Genomic DNA, 23,920 nt, shown 5'->3' on the forward strand with positions numbered 1-23,920 from the left:
AAAATTGGTTAAGTTAATTAACAATCGAATTGACCAACCTAAAATTAGATAAATTTAATAAAAAACTGATTGATTTTAATATTTTAATTATTTTAAATATATTACTCATGGTTTAATATTAAACCAACCCGACAAACCTAAAAATAGTTCAGTCAATTGAGTTGGCCGAATGCTCCCTTATCTGAGGGACACGCCAAGGCAGTTAGTATTGAAATTGCCTTGCCACACGTTAAAGCAACTTCGGAATTCATTTATTGCCAAGATATTTGATTTACATTCTCATAATCAAACCACATTAAATCCCTGCAATACTTATTGACAACGAGAAAATTTGAGTGAAGCAACAATGGAACAATCACAACAAAAGCATGTAGTCTCCAATTACTGTAATGTTTCAATTATTGAAGGATTTATCTCAGTACCCCTAAAATACAATGAGGTTCCTTAGCAGTTTAAGGTTTCGCAATACGTTCATTGTTTCCCTGCTGTTGAAAAGACAAATTAAAAGGGGTGTTGAAAAGTCAAAAAATGGGAGGTGCAAGTGGCACCGAAAGAAAAAAATGGTAGGCAAGTTGTTTAAAGTTGAATGGGATAATTGCAATTTTGGTCCCTAAATTTTAGGCCATTTGCAAGTTAGCCCCTGAACCTCAACTATAAATAGGCCTAACCATTTCTCATTTACACCATCCCAACCAATCTTTCTCTCTTAGTTTTCTCTCTTCTCCCATTTGAGAATTCTTAAGGAATTCTATTTGTTTGTAATACTTTGGAGATAGTAAAGTTATCATTTGGTGTTAGTGCCCGAGGACGTAGGTATAATTTACCGAACCTCGTTAAATCTCTTGTGTTCTTTCTTGTCCTATTTTTCTTTCAATATTTGAGGGTATAATAGTAGTATTTAATTGTGCTATTAAATTACTATAGAAGGGATATTCTGTCTAAGGAAAGACTTGGTATTTAAGAGATCCATGTGATCCACCTCTCTTCCCTGGGAATTGAACTTTGTGTGATTTTTTAGTACAATAATTTACACGCTTCCGACCCTATTGGAACAATAAGTGGTATCAAGAGCCGAAGGTTAATCGTAGTATGCTCTGTGGTTGCAGTTTAAACTGATCTTCCACATCAGAAAAGATTTCCTTAGGTATATTGAAAGATTATGGAAAAAACGGTCGGTGTAGGAGCTTCAACATCGTCCATGTGGACAAGACCGACAATTGCAAATGCAAGATTGGCCGTGGAGATCTTTGATGGCACGGGCCATTTTGGTATGTGGCAAAGTGAGGTTCTAGATGCCCTTTTTCAGCAGGGTCTAGACATTGCCATTGATGAAGAGAAACCAGATGATGTACAGGAGAAAGATTGGAAGGGGATCAATCGGTTGGCATGTGGCACAATTCGATCATGCCTTTCTCGAGAGCAGAGGTATGCTTTTTCAAAGGAGACTTCTGCAAATAAGTTGTGGGTGGCACTTGAAGAAAATTTTTTGAAGAAAAACAGTCAAAATAAGCTCCACTTGAAGAAAAGACTGTTTCGCTTCACATACGTCCCAAGTACCACAATGAATGATCACGTCACCAAATTTAATCAGTTAGTCACTGATTTGCTGAATATGGATGAGACATTCAAAGATGAAGATTTGGCTTTAATGCTGTTGGGGTCACTTCCTGAGGAGTTTGAATTCCTAGAAACTACTCTACTTCATGGCAGGAGTGATATATCTCTGAGCGAAGTCTGTGCGGCCTTATACAGTTATGAACAGAGAAAGAAGGACAAACAGAAAAACTCAATCAGAGATACAGAAGCTTTAGTAGTCCGAGGTCGTTCATACACTCGGAAGAAAACTCAAAAGGGGAGATCAAAGTCAAAGTCCAGACTCGGGAAAGATGAATGTGCTTTTTGTCATGAGAAAGGCCACTAGAAGAAAAATTGTCCAAAGCTGAAGAATAAGGGAAAAACTGCTGTAGATGCTTGTGTTGCAAAGCATGATACCAGTGACTCTGAACTATCACTGGTTGCATCATCATCGTCGTTCCATTCAGATGAGTGGATATTGGATTCGGGTTGTACCTATCATATGTCCCCTAACCGGGAGTGGTTCTCTGATTTAGTAGAACTAAATGGAGGAGTTGTTTATATGGGCAATGACAATGCCTGTAAAACTGTTGGGATAGGTTCAATCCAATTAAAGAATAAAGATGGATCAACCAGAGTTCTGACTGATGTTCGGTACGTGCCCAGTTTGAAGAAAAATCTCATCTCATTGGGAGCCTTGGAATCCAATGGTTCAGTTGTTACTATGAGAGATGGGGTTTTGAAAGTGACATCTGGCGCACTTGTGATATTGAAGGGCATCAGGAAAAATAACTTGTATTACTACCAAGGTAGTATAGTTATTGGAGCAGTCACTGCAGCTTCCGGCAAAAAAGAATTGGACTCAATACAGTTGTGGCATATGAAGTTGGGACATGCCAGCGAAAAATCCTTGCAAATTCTGGCAAAGCAAGGATTGTTGAAAGGTGCAAAGGCTTACAAATTAAAATTTTGCGAGCATTGTGTTCTGGGAAAGCAAAAGAGAGTGAAATTCGGTACTGCTATCCATAATACAAAAGGTATTTTGGAATATGTTCACTCAGATGTGTGGGGGCCTTCTAAGACACCTTCATTGGGAGGAAAACACTACTTTGTTACTTTTGTTGATGACTTTTCCAGAAGAGTTTGGGTGTATACCATGAGAACTAAGGATGAAGTGCTTAGAGTTTTTCTTAAATGGAAAACTATGATCGAAAACCAGACTGGCAAGAAAATCAAGCGGCTTAGGACGGACAATGGAAGGGAATATAAAAGTGATCCGTTCTTCGATGTGTGCCAAGAGTATGGTATTGTTCGACACTTCACAGTTAGGGATACACCACAGCAGAATGGATTGGCAGAGCGTATGAATCGAACATTGCTGGAGAAAGTTTGATGTATGTTGTCTAATGCTGGGTTGGGCAAGCAATTTTGGGCTGAGGCTGTGACATACGCTGGCCATCTTGTTAATCGTTTGCCATCATCTGCATTAGAAAGAAAAACTCCTATGGAGGTATGGTCTGGAAAACCGGCTACAGATTATGATTCCTTACATGTGTTTGGATCCACTGCATATTACCATGTGAAAGAGTCAAAGTTAGATCCGAGGGCAAAGAAAGCTCTCTTTATGGGAATCACTTCTGGAGTGAAGGGATTTCGTCTTTGGTGCTTAAGCACAAAGAAAATGATCTGTAGCAGAGATGTTACCTTTGATGAATCTGCCACATTGAAAAAGGTAGCAGATAAAGATATTCAGACGAGCAATACTCCACAGCAGGTGGAGTGTACTCCAAAACAGGTGGAGTTTGAGCAGATGGGGATTTACCCAGTTAATAAGTCTAATTCTCCAGCCACAATGGAAGAATTAGAGGTTGAAGAGGTTTTGACCCAAGAACCACTAAGTACACCAGAACCAGTTGCAGTTGCAAGGCCACGGAGAGAAATTCGTAAACCTGCTCGATTTACTGATATGGTGGCCTACGCCCTTCCCGTTGTTGATGATATTCCTATCACTTATCAAGAAGCAATGCAAAGCTTAGAAAGTGATAAATGGAAAAGCGCTATGGATGAAGAAATGCAGTCTCTCCTGAAGAACAATACTTGAGAATTGGCGCAATTACCGAAAGGTAAAAGGGCAATCGGATGCAAGTGGGTATTCGCAAAGAAAGATGGATCTCCTAGCAAGAAGGATATTTGCTACAAGGCAAGATTGGTAGCTAAAGGCTACGCTCAGAAGGAGGGAATTGACTACAATGATGTATTTTTTCCTGTTGTGAAGCATTCCTCCATTAGAATTTTGTTGGCCTTGGTAGCACAGTTGAATTTGGAGCTAGCTCAACTTGATGTTAAGACGGCTTTCTTGCATGGTGAGTTAGAAGAGGAGATCTATATGACTCAGCCAGAAGGATACACAGATGCTGGTGGTAGAAATTGGGTTTGTAAGCTTAACAAATCGCTATATGGATTGAAGCAATCCCCGAGGCAGTGGTACAAGCGATTTGATAGCTTTATGAGAAGGCAGAAGTACACAAGAAGCCAATATGACAATTGTGTATATTTTCAGAAGCTGCATGACGGATCTTTCATTTATCTACTCTTGTATGTTGATGATATGTTAATCGCTTCGAAGAGCCAAAATGAGATAGATAAGCTGAAGGCTCAGTTGAATCAAGAGTTCGAGATGAAAGATCTAGGTGAGGCCAAGAAGATTCTCGGCATGGAGATAAGTAGAGATAGACCGAGAGGCAAGCTCTGTTTAAATCAAAAGCAATATCTGAAAAAGGTATTACAATGTTTTGGTGTAAATGAAAACACAAAACATGTAAGTACCCCACTTGCTTCTCATTTGAAACTTAGTGCTCAATTATCTCCGAAGACTGAAGATGAAAGAGAATATATGGCGAAAGTCCCATATGCTAATGCAGTTGGGAGTTTGATGTATGCGATGGTGTGTACGAGGCCTGACATTTCACAAGCTGTTGGAGTTGTGAGCAGGTATATGCATGATCCTGGAAAAGGACATTGGCAAGCTGTGAAATGGATTCTACGGTATCTTCGAAAAACCGTAGATGTTGGTTTAATTTTTGAACAGTATGAAGCACTTGGTCAGTGTGTAGTTGGATATGTTGATTCCGACTTTGCTGGTGATTTAGATAAACGTCGTTCAACTACGGGGTATCTGTTTACTCTTGCGAAAGCCCCAGTGAATTGGAAGTCTACCTTACAGTCTACAGTAGCTGTGTCTACTACAGAGGCAGAATATATGCCAGTTACAGAAGCTGTTAAGGAGGCTATTTGGCTTAATGGATTGTTGAAAGACTTAGGAGTTGTTCAAAGTCACATAAGTTTATATTGTGACAGTCAGAGCGCTATTTATTTAGCGAAAAATCAAGTCTATCATTCAAGAACCAAGCATATCGACGTAAGATATCACTTTGTGCGGGAAGTCTTTGAAAAAGGAAAAATTCTACTTCAGAAGATTCCGACAGCAGATAATCCCGCAGATATGATGACCAAGGTGGTAACAACAATCAAGTTTAATCATTGTTTGAACTTGATTAACATCCTGAGAATTTGAGCACCTTTAGGTGTATGGCGCTCGAAAGCGCATTTGGAGGCACTACAAAAGATAGCTTTATCAAATTTGGGGAGTTGAAGGAAGTATGTGAAGATGTGATTATCCTAATCAAATCTTCAAGGTGGAGATTGTTGAAAAGACAAATTAAAAGGGGTGTTGAAAAGTCAAAAAATGGGAGGTGCAAGTGGCACCGAAAGAAAAAAAATGGTAGGCAAATTGTTTAAAGTTGAATGGGATAATTGCAATTTTGGTACCTAATTTTTAGGCAATTTGCAAGTTAGTCCCTGAACCTCAACTATAAATAGGCCTAACCATTTCTCATTTACACTATCCCAACCAATCTTTCTCTCTTAGTTTTCTCTCTTCTCCCATTTGAGAATTCTTAAGGAATTCTATTTGTTTGTAATACTTTGGAGATAGTAAAGTTATCATCTGGTGTTAGTGCCCGAGGACGTAGGTATAATTTATCGAACCTCGTTAAATCTCTTGTGTTCTTTCTTGTCCTATTTTTCTTTCAATATTTAAGGGTATAATAGTAGTATTTAATTGTGCTATTAAATTACTATAGAAGGGATATTCTGTCTAAGGAAAGACTTGGTATTTAAGAGATCCATGTGATCCACCTCTCTTCCCTGGGAATTGAACTTTGTGTGATTTTTTAGTACAATAATTTACACGCTTCCGACCCTATTGGAACAACACCTGCATCCCCAAATTACTAAGTCTACAATTCTATACATATACAGGGTTAGAGGACTAACATAAGTTGAAAAAAAAAAGGAATTACCAGTACATCAAAATGATTACACAACAACAAAGGAAAACAGGCTACTCATCTTCCCAGCCAACCTCTGAAACAACCCCTCAAAATGAATGAGAAATAAATTGATGGAAATTTGAATTCTAAATTTCTCTTTTACTGGCTTCACCTAATTTTTGCTTAGACTACAGTGAAATGTAGGATGTAGCCTTTCCTGTTTCCCCTCCTTTATAGGTACAGCTTTATCCTACATTTGACCTCCAATGTCTTCTCTTCTTCTCCTCCTCCTGCCTGAACGTCCTAAAATAACTCTGCCATGTCGACGGAGCCGGCTAACCAAAGATACATTGCCCCCGCCATCATTAAAATAGTCATCATCTTGATGACCCCCAACAGGAGAGGTAAGGCGAACACCAACAGCATTCTCATCTGCTGCACGTGTAGGCTGCCTTGTTCGTCTACCAAGGTCATTCCCTGATGGCCCAAATGCATGCAGAAAAAGAAAGAAATTCAAAACATTATTATCTAACCCTACATCAAAATCTCCAACCCTTTCTATAGCATCTGCTGTGTCAATACCACCCTCTTCATCCGTCTCAAAACCGTGATGATTTCTTTCTATTACATAATCACCAAAAACCATTGCCCCGGGCATTGTTGACCTTATTGTGCTGATCACATCCTCCTGCTCCCGCTCCCTTTCAAGCCTTCTGCACTTCTGTTCAATGGTAGGATCCGCTTCACGTGGCTGAGCACATGGATGGTCTGCTTTCATGTGTTTCCTTAATTCCTTAAAAGTACCAACAAAGGTGCAGTCATCCTGCATGCAATTTCTCTTTTTGGCATTTAAATATTCCCTTGCAGGTTCCACCACAGTCCATCCTTTTACCTGACCCCTGCAAAGTGGACATGATATTTCTGTTACTTCACACTTATCAACAGGCCGACTAGAACCGGCAGCCAGAACTGAATTATCAATAGAAGTATGCAACCGTTCTTCATGATTGAATGGAACTACTTTAGTGTGGAACTTCTTGTACTGGTCAAGGCAGTTCGAGTATCTGAAGCTAGTTCCACACATGTATGGACGACAGCCCTTGTCATGGGATGAACAGAGAAGAAGAACAGCATTGTGAGGGCACTCCATGCAAACAGAACATGTTGCATCTTCCCAATCCCTATTATCCAAAGCTTTGGAACATTTTTTGGGGTGTAAATCTCCAGAGATGCCTTGGCGGCGACAATGCAACAAGAATGGGGTTTGCTGGCTTGCTGTTCTACGCCGTCCTTTGCCACCTTTTGCCATTTGCAAACTACACCTTCAAAAAAGAATGCAAAATCAAAAAAATCTTATGACTGCAGAAATAATCTGAGACCAACATATAAAAACAGCTAGATTACCCGGAGTGCTTAAATTTCTAAAGCTTTTAGCCTATGAACAATAATGTCTACACCATAGCAAAATGAAATTTCCAGAAAGCAATCCACCAATGACATGAAAATTCAAGTTAAAATAAAATCCTAGTGATACCAAAAGATTCAAGGTTCATAATCCTAAAACAAACATTACAAAGATTCAGCCATAATTGACATAGACCAATCTAAAAGAACATCAATAGAAAAGAAACCCTTGACAAAATTAACATCCATGTTACAATTACAAGTGAATTAGATCATCCTTGAAAATCAACATCGCAAAAGAACAAGCCCAATCAATGGGCAAGCCAATTATGACGTGAAAATTCATAATTTAAAAGGACGAAATTGAAAGACCTCACCAGTTTGATAAAAAAAAGTTGCGAATATCTAGATCGAGATAATGGGTCAGTTGGAGATACCAAGTCTCGTATGAGAAACAAACATCCAGAATTAATAGGTTCAATGAATCGAAAGAACGTGATTTAGCAGTAGATTCACGTTATAATATGAAACTATGATTTTTACCCAAATAGAAGTAGTGAAAGCTCAAAATATATACTACGTAAGACAAGAATATTGAGCGGGAAACAGTAAAACCAACACGACGAGACGTACCAGGGAAAAGAAGAGTGAATTTGGGGGAAAATTAAGAGAAAATTTTAGGGTTTTGTTTGGCCAAGGATTGAAAACGGAGAAGCTATAATAATGATATAAGCGCCATGCGCAAAGCTTTGTAGCGTAGAAATGAGTCGACGAATCCGATATTCCAAATATCCGATTAATGGATATTATTTCCTTGGGGAAAGCAAAATCACGCAACGTAAAATGGAAGTGCTACTCACGTTCTCATTTGATCGTGGAGGAGAGAGGTTAGATAGTGGCGAGTGAAAAGCACGCTCAGTTGAATCTGTGGTAGATGAATGATGAAGAAAGTTGAGAGAGGCGGTTACATTGAGAAATCAAAAATCGAAGAGCCAGTATTGTGGGCTTGGCTGATGGTTCACTTCACTCACTGCCTCGTAAAAAGGGATAAGGTAAGGCCGCTCACAACTACTTCCAAGTTCCACGTTGTTAGCCATACCTAGCAATAGGCCTGAACCCGAAAGTCTGTTTGTGTCCATCCGAATTTGAGTTTGAGCTCAAAAATAAATTTGAGTCCGAAAAGGTTTGAGTTTGAAAAAAATCCAAGTTTATAATAGATCGAAGTATAAGATCCATCAGACCTGAACTTGAGATAAATTCACTCAAAGCTCCAAAAAGTCCACATTTATAACAGAACAATCATAATGATATTAATAATTATTATAATTTTATGAGGTTATTTAAAATAAAAATAAATGATATTTTTTTTGAAAATATATTTATGGGTAGAGATATTCATGGGCCAGGTCGTGTCAGGTATGGGTCAGGTCTAACTAAAATCCTAGGCTCGGGTTAGGCCTAAAAAATGGACTTAAAATTGTCTAAGCCCGACTCGGATGAAAATGGTAAAATACGGGCTCGAACTGCCCATATTAAATTTTTTATATAAATTTTAAATATATATAATGCATCAAAAATATTAAAAACATTAATATAAATATTTCCCAACAAATTAAAAATAAAATTTTAAAAATATGTATACTTAAATAACACTAGGATAGATGCATCTTGACAAGTAAATGCCTCTAAAATAATAACAAAATTAACAATAAAATAAGTGTTATATAATATCCAAACAGTAACAATAAAATAGTGAAATAGTAACAAAATAGAGAGAAAACGATAAGAAAATAACATTAAAACAACAAAAAAAAAATAGATTCTTTTTGTTCTTTTTGTGAATTCTGGCCAAGTCGGGCCTAGGCAAAAATGCCTTACCCGAGGCAAGGCCCGTTTTAAAAACGGGCCTTAATTTTTTGCCAAAATCCTCCCACTTTTTCTGACGAGCCTTCAGGCCAGGCCGGATAATTTGACCATTAATAGTTCTATTAATAAGCATTGTATATTTATATTAAAATTTTATTAATAGGAAATGCAATTAATAATTTTTTTATGTTCAATTATAAAGTTAAATAAATTTTTAAAAACATTAATTTAATATAAAATACTTTAATACTATGATTATGTATGTATAATAAATATAATAAAATTATTAATTATTAATTATTAAAATCTATAAATTTAAACTTTAATGATAATATAATAATATATTATATAATTATTGTCGAAATCAATTACCTGACTTAGCTTTAAACTGATATATTAAATTAATATATTATTAATACATAAAATAATATAATATATAACTATTATTAAAAGTATTAATACATATATAATTCAAAAAATATATTTCACATCCTAATATAACATCATTTGTATTATATTTAATGTCAACAAATAATTCAAAAAGTATAAAAATCAAAAAATTAAATTAAAAATTAAAAATATATAAAAAGTTCATAAAAATTCTAAAAAATTAAAATGGAGTACATGTGGACTAGACCTCCTCATGGATCGGGCTACTCAGCCCGGCCCGAAGGCCCGCCCGAAATGTAGGAGGGTTTGGGCAAAAATATAGGCCTGAAAAATGGGCTTGGACAAAAAAATAAGGCCCGTTTAAAAAATAGGCCGGGCCTCGGGTAAGGTATTTTTGGCCCGGGCCCGGGTTTTAGTATTTTCATTTGGGTCAGGCTTAAGCAAAATTTTAGGCCCATTTTTTGGACTTGGCCCAGCCCGAGCCCAATGAATGGGCCTAAATTTTTAGTTGAGCCCGGCCCAGCCCATGAGCACATCTAATGTGGACTATCATGTAGGTTGTCATGTTTAAAAATTTAAAATTTTAGTTAGTATTCTCGTTGAAGAAAAGTCATTTTGACTCTTTTTCAAAAGGCTAATGGTCAAATTTGAAAAAAATTTGAGGTCAAATTTAACTAAAAAAATGAATAAGGGCTACATTGACAAAATGTGTAATATTAAGGGCTAAATTTTACATTATAACAATAATAAATAACTAAATTCGTGGTTTACTAGGTAAAACTGTTAAGGGCAATACGTAACTAGACTTGTTTATGGGTCGGATTATCCGTCTAGGCCTGAAGGCCCGCTACAAATTTGGGAGGGTTTGAGCAAAATATTAAGCATGAAAATGGGCTTGAGAAAAAAGATAGACTCATTTAAAATATAGGTCGGATTTGGGTTTGGATATTTAAGGCCCGAGCCGGCCCAACTCGATTTTAAATTTATAATACTTTATATATACTAAATATATAATACTATTCTAATGTAAATATTAAAATAATGTTAAAATATCTGTAAAAAAATTAATAAATAAAAATATATTAGATTATTAAATTTTAAAATAAAATAATAAAATTATTTAAAATTAATAATAAATAATATTGCAGATTTTAATTAATCTTTTATAAATATAAGTAATTTTGAACAAAATTTTAAGCCAGACTTAATATAAAAAATATTAATAGTCTAACACCGTTCACGAGCATATACGCAACAGAGCTTGGGCTGTTTTTGGATTTGGGATAAGCCCATCAGTTGAACTGCCATTATTGAGGTTTCTGCTTAGTTCAACTAGGGTTTTTCTTTTTCCTACTTCGGTACTTCCTTCCTCTTTCTATCTCGATTTCTCCCTCTTTCTCCCCTAAATGACGAAGTTCAGGAAGCTTAATCGACCCACTGGTCATCGCATGTCCATGCTCAGGTTCTTCATTCTCCTTTATAAAATTGGTTGTTTGATTTTTTCTCTTTTTATATTGTTTCTTTTATTCTTCAATTGCAGAACAATGGTTTCCCAGTTGGTAAAGCACGAGCGCATTGAAACTACTGTTGCCAAGGTTCTTTTCTTTTAAGCGTGTCTTTGATTTCCTGGGGGTTTTGATGCGTTTCCTTACTTTGTTATATTGATTAATCTTTCTAGTTCCTTTGCTTTTAAGTCCTTATTTCTGTTGTTGGGTTTCTCTTAACTAAGTCTTTAAATCTGTGTTTTATTGGCTTTACCTGAATTTATCTAATTTCCTGTTTCTTTTAGCATTAAATTTGAAGTGGATTGTACATTTTATTAACTTTTTTTTTTGCTTATTTTGTTGCAGGCAAAGGAGATTCGGCGACTTGCTGATAACATGGTACAGCTTGGGAAAGAGGTATTTTAATCAATTGTAGCAAGTGTTTCCTTGGTTGGGCAACATTGGAAAATTTTGCCTCCTTTCTAATGGTGACATGGTTAATGTTTTGTGTTAGTAAATGAGTGTTGTTACTCCATTAATTTCTAAGTGGTGTGGCATTTGTCAATTCGGTCTTGATATTCACTCTGGAAATTACTTAAGCAAATTAAGTTCTGTCAATTTATTGCCTCTGTGTTGAAGTAATTCACAGTTTCACAACTTGTTTGAAACAGAATTGCACTGGTAAAAGCAAAAGATTATAGGTTTAACGGTAAATCTAAAATAACAGAAGCACTAGGGTTACTTGTCCTGATGTTTTGTTGCGAAATACGTAGTGTTGATGTCCTGTATCCAATTATTGCCATCTTAATGGGGAAAATGTTAAAATAGCATGAAATTCTCATATAAGTTGCCTTTTGGAACATTCCTTCAAACTATTTTAGCTGCAAATTTGGATGTGTCATGTCGTAGTTGTTGCCTATATCTTGTTTGTTACATTGATCTACGGTTCAAGGGAATATGTAGGATGGTGATTAATGGTCTTGGTCTGGTTTCAGGTGTTTATGGTTTTTACATGCTAGGTAGGCATGTAGAACCTTTCTTAGTTGTTTCACGTGACATCTCTTCATAAGGCATCCGAAAATGATGTGATGGTCAGCAGAGTTTATGGTCATTAAGTATCAGAAGATTATCCATTTACAAATTAATACATGTATTTTGCTGACATCTATCATTAAATCGGCCCGGGGGGGGGGGAGGTAGAGTTAACTCTGCCATTTTATTATGCTAGTATTTCTTTTGATCAAATCTGATTTTCAACATTGCCTTGTTTCGTTTCAAAATTCTTCAAGGGTTCACTTTTTGCTGCAAGGCGTGCTGCTGCTTTTGTCCGAGGAGATGATGTCATTCACAAGCTATTTACAGAACTGGCATATCGATACAAGTGAATTCTCTACCTGTTTCTTTCTTTGTTATTTATGGTTGTCATATTGATTCAATCCAATGTGTTACAGAGACAGGGCAGGTGGATATACAAGACTGCTTCGAACTCGCATCCGAGTTGGTGATGCTGCACCAATGGCCTATATAGAGTAAGAATACTATCTATTCTGCTAATTGCAAGCCCAATTTCCTACTTTAATTTTGATTTAGCTTGGTACAATATAGACAACATAAAATTAAAATGTTTCAATAATTATAATTAAATAAAAATATTTGGTTGGGCTTCTATATCATATGCATTTGGGCTTCAAACTTGAATGGTTATGCCTTTATTAGTTCTCATGCAAAAACCAAACTTGAAACTGAATTAACCAAGCTCAGCTCTGAATCAATTAACTGAAACTTTTTAGCTGAATTTCTTCAATTAATTTGTTTAGGTTGGCTTTAACCAAAACTAGTAACCCAAAGATTGAAGATTTTTGAGTTTGGGAACTTTTGAGTTCCAAATGTTTGTTCATGCAGTCTAGTGTCTGGTATCAGATACATTAACGGTTGATTTGCCTTTAATGCTCTTGTTTTTATTATGGGAAATGACGATAGTAATCATACTGAACAAATGTTTAACTGTGCTCCTGAAGTGTCGATGGAATTTACATGGAAGCGTCATACATTTTGATACTTTGCTTGCAAATTCGAACAGGTTCATTGATAGAGAAAATGAGCTTAGACAGTCGAAGCCACCTACTCCTCAGCCACCACAAAGACCTTCTCTGGATCCTTGGACAAGATCCCGGCTTAGCAGGCAGTTTGCACCCCCTAAAGAGGAGAAAAGCTCTGAATCTGATATATGAATCAGGAGCCCTTATTGGATTGATAGTGTTTTACAGATACAACAGATTAAAACAACTGGCAGAAATCTGGCTTGCCAGTGTCATCGGTTCAGCGAGGATGGAATAAGTTGGTTCTTTTTGTTTCTTAATATTATTTGGGATGATTTTGGAATGTTGTACAAATTGAGTGCATTTTTTTAATAGGTTTTAATATATGATACTGCCCAGCTATTGTACTTTTGACCCCCTTTTATTGTGTTTTGAGGTTTGAGTTTTGTTTAGGGTGTGGAGTAGAGTCCAAAAGCTAGCGTATGAAATCTGGTTTGACTTTAACTGAGTTTTATTTTTATAGTTTTTAAAAAATAAATTATTCGAGCTTGCTTGATCAGGTTAGTTTAATTATGTTTTTTGATTTAAAGTTTGGTTATATGTTCAGGTTTAAAATTAAAATTTTATTATTGATTGAATAAAAAGGCTGGGTTAACACCTGGTGTTAGAATATTTGAATTTGGCCTAGTGAAGAGATCAGTCTCTTATGACCAAAAGAAAAGTGTAATTAGGTGATGGCGACTACGTTAAATAAAGTATGCAATACCATGAACCAGGATTTAAGTACTAGTTACAACCTATGCTATGGCACTTGTTCTATAACTTACGATCTCTATTGTGAATATTTGTTGTTTCACTTACATATGCAATCCACCAATACCATAGCATTGGTGGCAAAAGGGCCTGAGCATCGAGCCATTCATTAGTCAAGTTTGAACAAAATTTGTCCCAAGACTAGGCGGTGGATTGGGCTTTAGGGATATGAGTAAATTTGATATAGTTTTACTAGCCAAGCAAGGGTGGCCTTATCTCCAGACTTTCCTCTTTAGTGGCTCGAGTTAACCCCCATTTTTTTAGTCCTAACTTGGGTTCAAATCCATCGCTCATTTGGCAATCTTTTTGGAGCACAAAAGGTCTTAAAATCCTACTTATGTTGGAGCATCCTACTTATGTACTATTGTAATATTATAGTATGTAATATAGAATTATATAATGAAATTGTTGAGTATGCCTCATATTTCAATCAATTTTGAGAAATAATCTCCCAGTTAATTTCTATTTATTTGTTTCAGTTGAACTCTGATTAGTTTAGATTATTTTTTATTATTTGACTTACGAATTTAGCCTATAAATAGACTCTTTTACAATATTAGAAAATACTCATGAAAAAGATTAGAACTTATAACACTATTGTAAATTTTTGTGTTTACGTTTTGAGGTTTCTTTATTTTCGGGTTTCGGGGTATAGTTTTTATCTTGATCTTTTGTACTATTTGTTTTTTTGCCATTATATTAAAATTATCTTTACACGTGGCTTTTTATTCTCTTTAGAGGAATTTTTTCACGCTAAATTTGTGTGTTCAATTTCTTCTGCTATTTTTTACTTGCTCGTTACTCAATCGGGTCGATCCCCAACAGAAATAGTATATTTTATAAGTATTAATATATAACTATTATTATATTATAAATTATAATAAAATATATATCATCAATAGTTATATGTAATTTAATAGATTCAAATACAAGTTTATAATTATAACTAGCAACAAATAAAACATTGTTAAAAATTTAATATCTTGATAAATATTATTTTTATTAATTTAGATTTTGAATTGGGCTTTAACTTTTACAATTTGTACTTAGGTATTAAGTTTATTTTTATTTATTTATTTTAGACTTGAGATTTGAGTTATTATTAGTTTGTTATGAGTTTGGGTAATAACGAATATATTATTTAAGTTTGGGCTTAGTATAACACATTCAGATTTTGGAATAAGTATTTAAAAATATAAGTATAAGGTTTAAAAATTTAACAAGAAATATAAAAAGTTATTCAATTGTTAATATATAAATGTACTGCTTTTATTATACTATAAATTATAATAAAAGATACAATATTACATGATATTATAATGTTTAATCATTGATGCACATATATAAACTATTAATATATTATATTTTATGTCATATGATATAACATTATATAATATAGTAAGAGGAATAACTTTTAAATATACAAAAAGTGTAATGATTTAGAGCTTATTTCAACCAATATAATAATAGACAATAATACATTATAATAATTAATATATCATGTGCTACTCTGCTATTATAGTAGTATATAATGAAATAATATATTTTACAAGTACTAACATATTTAACTGATATTATATTATAGATATATCATCAATAGTTAGGTGTAATTTAGTATATTAAAACACATGTTTATAATTATAACTATCAATACATAAAAGGTGATCCACTTACATATTATAAAAACTTTTACACACTTTCATAATTATTTACATGATTAATATTTTAACGATCTAACCATTGAATTTATCAATATAATTGTACTTGTTATGCATGTAAATTTTCTAACCAATCTGATATATCTATCATACGGATATAGAATACTCTCTCTCTATATATTAATACATATTCAATGGTTGATTTTTTTTTTTGCATTGAAAAAATAGTTAGATGTTTTAAATTTACATCAAATTTGACACACATGGTCTACATGAATAGACTATAAAATATAACAGTTGGATCGTTAAAATATTAATTATATAAATAGTTATGAAAGTTTGTAAAACTACTTTAGTTTAGTTTCTACATTGTGTAAGTGGATCTCTCCCCACATGAAATATTATTAAAAATATAATATATTAATAAAATATCATTTTTGTTAAATTAAGTTTTGCATCGTGGTTTAACTTTTCCAAATTGTGTTTGGATATTATGGTTAATTTCTTTTTATTTTGGACTTGAGATTTGGGTTACAATTTGAGCTTAGTATAATATATTTGGGTTTTAGAATCAATATTTTAGAATATGAATATTAGGTTTATATATTTAATAAGAAAGATAACAAAATTATTTGTCGATATAATATGATAATAAACAATAAAAGATATTTGTTTATTCACATAATATCATAGAATAATAAATTTTACATACAATAAACATTTTAATTATTTTCTATAAAAGAACATTATTTTATATATATATTTTTTATAAAGCAAATTTAAATTATATTACAATTGTATAGATGTAAAATGAATTATTACATTTGAAATTAAAATATTTATAAATTATAAAATTAAAAATTATTTGAATTCGTTAGAACCTATTCGGCTCAATCTGAACCCGAATTCGAAAAAATCTGAGTCCAAAAAATTTGAATTCAAACATATTTAGGTTAGTAACAGAGCCAAACCTAGGGGAAAAACAAGGAAACCTCGCCTAGCTATAAGAGTGGGCATCAATGAAAAGCCCATAATCCAAACAACTGGAAAAAGTTTGGGCTGATCCAATAACCATATAACCCGAACTCCTCCACCAGACCCGATTCTATCCTTAAAAATAAAAACCGCCCCTATATAATGCTCAAAACCCTAGCAAATCTAGAACCTGAGTAACATTGAAAAACCCTTTTTGGAGTTGCAGAAGCCGAGCAACGCAGTCACTTTTTTGGGATTTTTTCTTCTTCTTCTAGACAAACCTTATTCGTCGAAGATGCCGAAGTCCAAGCGTAACAAAATAGGTTTGTCTTCTTTTAATCTTTTACCTTTTTTTTCTTTAGGTGTTATAAAGTTCTGAAAATGTTTGAATTTTATGGTACTTACAGTTTCATTATCAAAGACAAAGAAGAAGGGTAAAGAACATAAAGAATCAATTGTGAATGCCATAAGGGAAGCTGCGGAAGATTACAATTCCATCTATGTTTTCTCTTTCGAGAACATGAGAAATCTTAAATTCAAAGAGTTTAGAGAGAAGCTCAAACCTACCAGCAGGTAATAATTTTAATTTTAATAACCCATTTTCACCTTTTTCTCGTTGATTATTTTATATTAAAATTTGTTTGGGTTTTACTTTAGATTTTTCCTTGGTTCGAATAAAGTTATGCAAGTTGCACTAGGCCGTTCTGTTTCTGATGAGATTAGACCAGGTCTTTACAAAGTCTCTAAGGTACACTGCAATAACTTGTATATATTTTATATGGGTAATTTTTCTATCAACTGCCCTTGGAGTAAAAAGACTCCACAAGCCGGTCTAGGATGATGACGGGTCCTTCTTTAATTATTATTTTTAATGTGTTTAGGCGTCAATCCAGACCTGCTTGTGAGGTTTTTGATTCCACTGGCAGTGTATAAGATAATAATCCTATTTATACATTTTTTTTGTCATTGATGTTTGCGTTTTCTGTTGCTTTTCTTTATTATAATTATTACCATTTTTGAATTGTTTTAAAGCTTCTGCGTGGGGATGCTGGACTTTTTCTTACCAACATGCCCAGAGATGAAGTCGAAAGGTAACAATGCCCTATCTTACTGCTGGTTAGGCTGTTGGGGTTCGAATTCAGCTTCACTTGTTTATTTTTTTTCGGTTTCCTTATTTCCCATTGTTGTGCAGCTGCTTTAATAAATTTGAAGAAAATGACTTTGCGAGGACAGGAACCATTGCAACTGAAAAGGTTGAGAAAGACAAGCTCTTATTATTCCACATCACGTTGTTTATGATACTTGATTATTAACGTTCAGGCTTGTATTTACTTTCTACCATTTCCAGGTGGAACTTTTGGAAGGTCCTTTGGATCAGTTCACACATGAGATGGAGCCATTTTTGCGCAAGCAAGGCATGCCTGTTCGGTTGAACAAAGGTCAGATATCTGTCTCTTAGGCTTTATGCATCAAACATGTATGGTGTATATATCGATTGAATTTGCATAGTAACTTGATCTATGGTGATACAGGTGTTGTAGAACTTGTTTCAGACTTTGTTGTCTGTGAGGAAGGAAAACCTTTGTCACCTGAGTCTGCTCGGATACTGGTGTGTTCATGTTTCATACCTTCGAACTTGATATGCTCAGATGATATTTTTTGTTTATTGGAACTCAAATGTTGTTGGTGTTATTTGCAGCGCTTGTTGGGGATCAAGATGGCTACTTTCCGGCTAAACTTGATATGCAGATGGAGCCCTGAGGATTTCGAGCTTTATAAAGGACTAGATGAATCGGACGTAGAATGTGCCTAAACCAACATTTCCAGAGTGAATATGATCTCATTAATGTAGTTTGATCATTCAAATTTCATCCCTTGGATACTGACATCTTGTTGTTAACGAGTAAAATGCAGTTGCGGCATTGGTGTCGGTTGTTTAACAGTTTTGTCTGGATTTCAGGTCACTGAAGTCTTGAGTGTTTCATTGACTGGTATTATTCTGCAATTATTACACTAGATTTTGATATATGTTTTAATATATTTGCCTTTTTAAATGCTTACCTCTGTAAAATCTTATGTTATAGTATTTAATCTACATTTGGCTAGCGGGATATTTGAAATTGCATCCCTATTAAATGGTTGATTTTCAGTATCTGTAATGAATTGCAGTGTTCTATTAAATGGTTGGTCTTCAGTATGAGTAACGAAATGCAGTTGTCAATAAAAACGAAAACATGGTAATGATACACAGTTTGCTAGGTATACTCTCAGCTCTAAAGATTTATACTGAGGTATTTGGTATCGCAATCAATGTTAATCTAATGTAAGCTCCACTGTCCAAGTATAATTTGCGGATGATATACTAATGTGGTTAGGCCTGCAACTATGTTGCTTTTACCATTTATTATCTGAACCACTGCTAATCTAAACGAGTTCCCATTTTTCCTTTTACAAATGGGTAAGACAGGTTAAAATGACAATTAAGAGAGAAGCCTAAAGCTTTAATTGAAATGTCTAAATTAAGATTTGTAGATCTTGTAAGTTTAAATTTTTTTGAGATTCATTCTGAGTTTAAATGGTTTTCTTTATATAAAATTTTATATAAAAATATTTAAAAAAGTACTATTTGTTACTTTAAAGAAAATTTGAGTATTTTTTCAGTTAAATTGATACGGATGTCAAATCAATTAACGATTTAATAATAACTACATTTTCACTTTTTATTGGATGAATAAAAATATTTTATGGTAAAATTTTTTTTATAAGGATATATTAATAAATAATTATTATTAGAGTGACAAGGTTTATCAAAAGATGAAAATACTTTCATAATAATAGTTATCTTTTAAAATAAAAATATTTTAATAATTTTATAATTAGATTGGTGTCGAATTGACTCATAATAACATAATAACATGAGTTTAAATTATAATATAGAATAAAAAACTAGCAAAGCTAAAGAGGAACCGTAGGGGTATCTAATCATTGATGTGCAATGGCAGGGGAACAAGAGTACTGATTAAACATGGTCATATGCAACAATGCAAACTGACATGCCAATTTGAGAAGGAAAACTAGATAGATTGATCATTGTTCCAAAATGCAGTTTTTTTTTTTTTGCTTTTTTGCATCCCTATAAAATTGTAAATGAACCACACGGTTTCTTAGTAGATGGAAACGTAAAACTCACAATGCAGCCAATTCAGCCTTTTTACCCTCCAAAAGCTTTAGCTCCTCACGCCAACCTTCCACTTTTGCCAACTTTTCCAACTGTTCTGGCTTCATATCTTGCTGTGGTGTTTTCTGTTGTTGAGCTTCTGCTAGCCGAACCTGCATATGCAACCCAATATTCAGGTAAATCAGACAAACAAAGCTTGATAGTTTAGTTATTGAAAGCATATCGGATTTAAAACAAGACCCGGGAAAACCATAAAACCATCACGCTACATCCAATAAATGGGACGGATACAAATGTAAACAATTAATTGGCAGTATGCCAGCACTGAAGTAAAGAAGCAATTCCATGCTGAAGTCACTCAAACTCTCAAAGGTCGTTAGACATGCTTAGGAACAAATTAAAGTTGAAACTTGCATAAGCAATGCATATATCAATGAAAGAGTTGTCAAACATTTAATTATAATCTTTTTAAGTCCTCTGATATGTGCAACATAAGGTATGCTTCAAATTAATCACTCTATATGTTTTCTGCATAAACAAGCTTCTCTTAATATTAGTGCAAACAAACATGCATCCTTGCACAAAAACCAAAATCTTATTTAGAGACTCTCTTGGAGTGCATCTAATTCCAAAAGGAAAGAAAGAATAAGTAGGACTCCAGATTAATTCAAATACGTAAACCCGTAGCAAGAGAATAAGTGAGAGGGATATGCACCACCAGAAGTAAACTGTTAGCAGTGACTTTCATTATACTCACAAGTCAGCCCCAAAAAGAGCATAAACTATACGTGATTGGAAGAAAATTAAGCAAGCATTACAGTAATAAGTAGTGTGGCGAGTCATATTTTACACTTCCTTTTAGAACCTTTTTCAAAATCTCTGCACCATATAAAGAGGTGAAGCCATATGGTCATACCAACAAAATGCACAAAAAATGGTCATGCATATGAAGTCAATTAACAAAGAGAAATTGAACATTTTATTAATATGGGTATGTGGAAATATGATTATACCTTTTTTCTGTTTGTCATTCTCTTTATTTATTTTAAACCTTAAAAAGTAATTTTCAATTTGCTCTCCTCCCATAACAGATGATTAGTGATGAGTCTTCTGCCTCTAGAGCTTAAAGGACAGATTTAATTTTAGATAAAGATTTTTACATAGAAATGACATGTGAATTTTTCTTTCTTCAAGAGTTTGTTATGATGTACTATAGTGATGGACAAATTCTTTAACATGTTAATACAAACGTGAAATGAGCCGTACCTTCTTTTTAAGTGCTCGAATCTTTTTATCAAGATCTAGAACTGGTGCCCCAGCATCTGAGGCCTCCACTGTGTTTGAGGGAGGCGAGGTTGATACAGGGTTTGAGGAAAAAGCAAGATCACTCATCTGAGATGTCAATGATTTAACAGACTTTGAACCATCTAAATCTTCCTCAGGTACATCCTCTCTTTTAGTCTCGTCATCTGACACTTCTTCCAAGTTCTTACCCTTTTCAAGAGCAGCCTGCCATAAGTAAATTGGTAAATCAAATGCTAAGTTTTAATGCATGGATCTTCTTGCCTATAGTCTAGAAAAATGGCAAGACTAGATGCTTGTATCTCACTAAACAAACTATATCATGTTTGCCTCTTCGCGATGGTGCATGAACCAAGCAAGAAAAGAAAATGACCATCTACTTGGAAGCTTAAAATGAACCATGGCTCACGAATGAGCGAAAGTGGCAAAGGAGAAAATTAGAGATAAAACATAAGGCTAACATGTAAATCTAGGCCAACTGAAGTTTAACAGAAGGGATGAGAAATGAAACATTTTTCATATGATATAGTTTAATGAACCAAGCAAGAAAATGAAATGAGCCAAAATTGGAAAAACAATTAAATGGAAGTTCATGAAAGAAAAAAAAAGGGCAACAAGCTTCATACTTGTAGCCGTTTCTCCTTCTTTCGTTCATTTCTCTTTGCCGACTTGGTCTTTGGTTTTGCATCTGCAGGTGGATCATAACCTGGAGGCACTACTTGTGATGCCATCTCCTTTTTCCACTGCATCATCAATTAAAACAAACATCAATGTCATTTAAAAAAAAGGCAACAACAAATTGCAGGAGATAATTCCATGAACTAAAACAGAGAATCTAATAACCCCAAAGAACGAAGTCTCTACTAGACTTTAGCTGAATGGCACAGTCAGAGTACTAATGGTTGGTAGCAAGGTATACACATTCAACAGCAGATTATAGAAAATCAAGTACTTTTAACATTATCTTTTTAGCTATAAAACTCACCCATAAATCCAAAAGCAAAAACTCCCCACATTCCAAAACGCCAAATATAAAAACGGAAACAAGTTTCATCCATCAATCCATGCATGAACACAAGCAAGGCATACACATAAAAAGTAAAATACAAAATTTGATGCCACCCTTTTCCTCTTCCTCAAATTCTAATCACTAAAACAAGCCAAAAGATGAAATTTTACATGCACGGAAATGCACACATTATATAAATGGACATATGACATACCAGGGCACCTTTAGACTGGTAAATGGCGACTTCCTCTTGGGGAACATACCCGGCCCGAATACGAATGGGTTTGCGGAGGGTGCCGTCGGGTCTTCGGGTGGGCGCCAGAATTCTTTCTCCTTCTTTTAGGGTTTTGCTCAATTCCGCCATCTTCAGCAATTGCTCTTCTCCTCCTACATTATTGCTAGCCATTGATGTAATGTTTTTGAAATTAATCGATTGGTATCGCTCTGATCTTTGTGACTCTGATTACTGCTTCAGTTCGTGAAATCAATCAAAATGCATTTATTATTTTACAATCCTATCAATCAGCTCAAAAGGTGTAAGAATTTAAAAATTAAAAAGTTTGTTTTGTTTTCGAGTACTTAAATGCAGATGTTATAATTGCGTTTTGGTCCCTTAAAATGGTTATATTTCAATTTTTGTCCCTTTAACTCTCCTTTTCTGGTGAAGTATTAACCAAGGAATATTAATGGTAAACTAAATCACACCATTCTCCATCCAGCTATTAGACGCTTTTATTTTAATCATATAAATATGTAAAGTTACAAATTAATTATTTTTTTTGATATACTTTATGTCCTTTTTACGATTTATGTTTAGGATTAATGGCTATCCTTCCCAATAATGTCGTCTTCAAAATTCGAATCTAAATCCTCCTTTTAAGAGTGCAATAGGCCTAGGTGTATTTTTTTTCCGCATAATATCCTTTTCTTCTTTTTCGTAGCTTTTGTGTTCCTCCCCTAATAAAGCCAAACATACATTCAAATTCTATTTCAATGCCACCTTTATTTAGAAAAGACCACAAGAGAGCTCATATTCTTATCGTGTATTTACTTGGTTTAAAGGGTCAGTTTAGCATTACTTTTAAGAAGCAAACACTTTTGAGATACAAGCATTGTTAAACAAGATACTTTTGAGCTTTTCAAAAGTGCTTTTGGGATAAAAAAATATTTTGCAAAAGCACTTTTTTAGCTAAAAGGAGAAGCAAAAAATTTTAACTTTTACTTAAAAGTACTTTTTGGCCTAAAATCACTTTTGAGAAGTAATGTTAAACTAAACCAAAAAACCTTAAGCCTCATCCTAGCAAATTTAAACACGAAGCCCAAATTTAAAAATCATACCAATCTGCAAACATCACCGTTTCACCAACCTTCGACCTAGTCTCAACTTATCCTTACCTGTTACCACCTTCCTACTATTGGGATTTCCAAATTCTACATCGCCACCTTAAGAACCTTAAAAGCCCGAGAATGATGTGTTAGCTTTAAAAGTGGTGAATGAATCTAGAGGTGATTGAAATGTTTCCTTAAAAAAATGGTCAGGAAATTTTAGCTTTTAAGGGAGATGGAATTTTGAACTATTTTTTAGAAATCAAATCAATTAATGCAATAAGAAGGAAAATTAAAATCTAACACAAAGGTGTATAGAGGTTCGGTTTGATTTGCCTACATCCTCTCTTGTAGCTCTACTTGAGTTGATACCTTTGAATCTAAAATATAACCTTTACAACCACTATCTTTTTGTAGAAACCTTTCATATTTTTTACAATGGCTAAAATTGAAATCACTTTAAACTTTCAAGGCTTCAACTAGGAACCTCTCCTTTTTTTTACAAAGATATTTTGATGTAGACAATGAAACCTTTAAGGTGTGATGATACAAATTTTGAGCTCTAACAAG

General features: G+C 34.1%; 4 protein-coding genes across 10 annotated transcripts; 2 read left to right on the top strand and 2 right to left on the bottom strand.

Moving 5' to 3' along the window:
* Positions 1 to 5,764: 5,764 nt before the first annotated feature.
* LOC107925483 (uncharacterized) lies at positions 5,765 to 8,569 on the bottom strand. 6 transcript variants are annotated; one of them, XM_041112872.1, is made up of 3 exons: positions 8,171 to 8,440; positions 6,902 to 7,222; positions 5,765 to 6,805 (listed from the first exon to the last, which is right to left on the bottom strand). In XM_041112872.1, exons 1-3 carry the CDS (start codon positions 8,176 to 8,178, stop codon positions 6,157 to 6,159), a joined length of 978 nt encoding a protein of 325 aa, XP_040968806.1. In that variant the 5' UTR covers positions 8,179 to 8,440; the 3' UTR covers positions 5,765 to 6,156. The 6 variants fall into 6 exon arrangements, with proteins under 6 accessions (XP_040968806.1, XP_016711689.2, XP_016711685.2 ...); XM_016856200.2 differs by having other exon boundaries at positions 6,902 to 7,228; positions 8,171 to 8,326; XM_016856196.2 differs by having other exon boundaries at positions 5,765 to 7,228; positions 8,171 to 8,569.
* A 2,197-nt stretch (positions 8,570 to 10,766) lies between these two features.
* Positions 10,767 to 13,503, top strand: LOC107925338 (50S ribosomal protein L17). Of its 2 annotated transcripts, none has more exons than XM_016855992.2 (6): positions 10,767 to 11,028; positions 11,107 to 11,161; positions 11,417 to 11,467; positions 12,340 to 12,431; positions 12,502 to 12,579; positions 13,131 to 13,503. In XM_016855992.2, the coding sequence occupies exons 1-6, from the start codon at positions 10,973 to 10,975 to the stop codon at positions 13,279 to 13,281; spliced, it is 483 nt and encodes a 160-aa protein (XP_016711481.1). In that variant the 5' UTR covers positions 10,767 to 10,972; the 3' UTR covers positions 13,282 to 13,503. The 2 variants fall into 2 exon arrangements, with proteins under 2 accessions (XP_016711481.1, XP_040968810.1); XM_041112876.1 differs by having other exon boundaries at positions 10,813 to 11,028; positions 12,508 to 12,579.
* Positions 13,504 to 16,544: 3,041 nt separating this feature from the next.
* On the top strand, positions 16,545 to 18,646 carry LOC107925356 (mRNA turnover protein 4 homolog). The gene is made up of 8 exons (XM_016856016.2): positions 16,545 to 16,858; positions 16,943 to 17,108; positions 17,193 to 17,283; positions 17,568 to 17,626; positions 17,728 to 17,788; positions 17,884 to 17,974; positions 18,068 to 18,144; positions 18,235 to 18,646. The coding sequence occupies exons 1-8, from the start codon at positions 16,831 to 16,833 to the stop codon at positions 18,346 to 18,348; spliced, it is 687 nt and encodes a 228-aa protein (XP_016711505.2). The 5' UTR covers positions 16,545 to 16,830; the 3' UTR covers positions 18,349 to 18,646.
* An 845-nt stretch (positions 18,647 to 19,491) lies between these two features.
* Positions 19,492 to 22,586, bottom strand: LOC107925364 (partner of Y14 and mago). Its single transcript, XM_016856027.2, has 4 exons — positions 22,239 to 22,586; positions 21,642 to 21,758; positions 20,980 to 21,222; positions 19,492 to 19,865 (listed from the first exon to the last, which is right to left on the bottom strand). Exons 1-4 carry the CDS (start codon positions 22,428 to 22,430, stop codon positions 19,722 to 19,724), a joined length of 696 nt encoding a protein of 231 aa, XP_016711516.2. The 5' UTR covers positions 22,431 to 22,586; the 3' UTR covers positions 19,492 to 19,721.
* Positions 22,587 to 23,920: the final 1,334 nt, after the last annotated feature.

This window comes from Gossypium hirsutum, chromosome A01 (assembly GCF_007990345.1).
Source record: "Gossypium hirsutum isolate 1008001.06 chromosome A01, Gossypium_hirsutum_v2.1, whole genome shotgun sequence".
Taxonomy (NCBI): domain Eukaryota; kingdom Viridiplantae; phylum Streptophyta; class Magnoliopsida; order Malvales; family Malvaceae; genus Gossypium; species Gossypium hirsutum.

Coding starts and splice junctions, on each gene's coding strand:
- LOC107925338 (XM_016855992.2), top strand. CDS start 10,973: ATGACGAAGTTCAGGAAGCTTAATCGACCCACTGGTCATCGCATGTCC. Junction 11,162..11,416: donor TTGAAACTACTGTTGCCAAG/GTTCTTTTCTTT, acceptor ATTTTGTTGCAG/GCAAAGGAGATTCGGCGACT. Junction 12,432..12,501: donor GAACTGGCATATCGATACAA/GTGAATTCTCTA, acceptor AATGTGTTACAG/AGACAGGGCAGGTGGATATA.
- LOC107925356 (XM_016856016.2), top strand. CDS start 16,831: ATGCCGAAGTCCAAGCGTAACAAAATAG. Junction 17,109..17,192: donor AAGCTCAAACCTACCAGCAG/GTAATAATTTTA, acceptor GTTTTACTTTAG/ATTTTTCCTTGGTTCGAATA. Junction 18,145..18,234: donor CTGAGTCTGCTCGGATACTG/GTGTGTTCATGT, acceptor TGTTATTTGCAG/CGCTTGTTGGGGATCAAGAT.
- LOC107925364 (XM_016856027.2), bottom strand. CDS start 22,430: ATGGCTAGCAATAATGTAGGAGGAGAAGAGCAATTGCTGAAGATGGCG. Junction 21,759..22,238: donor ACCAGTCTAAAGGTGCCCTG/GTATGTCATATG, acceptor TTGATGATGCAG/TGGAAAAAGGAGATGGCATC. Junction 21,223..21,641: donor AGAAGGAGAAACGGCTACAA/GTATGAAGCTTG, acceptor TACTTATGGCAG/GCTGCTCTTGAAAAGGGTAA.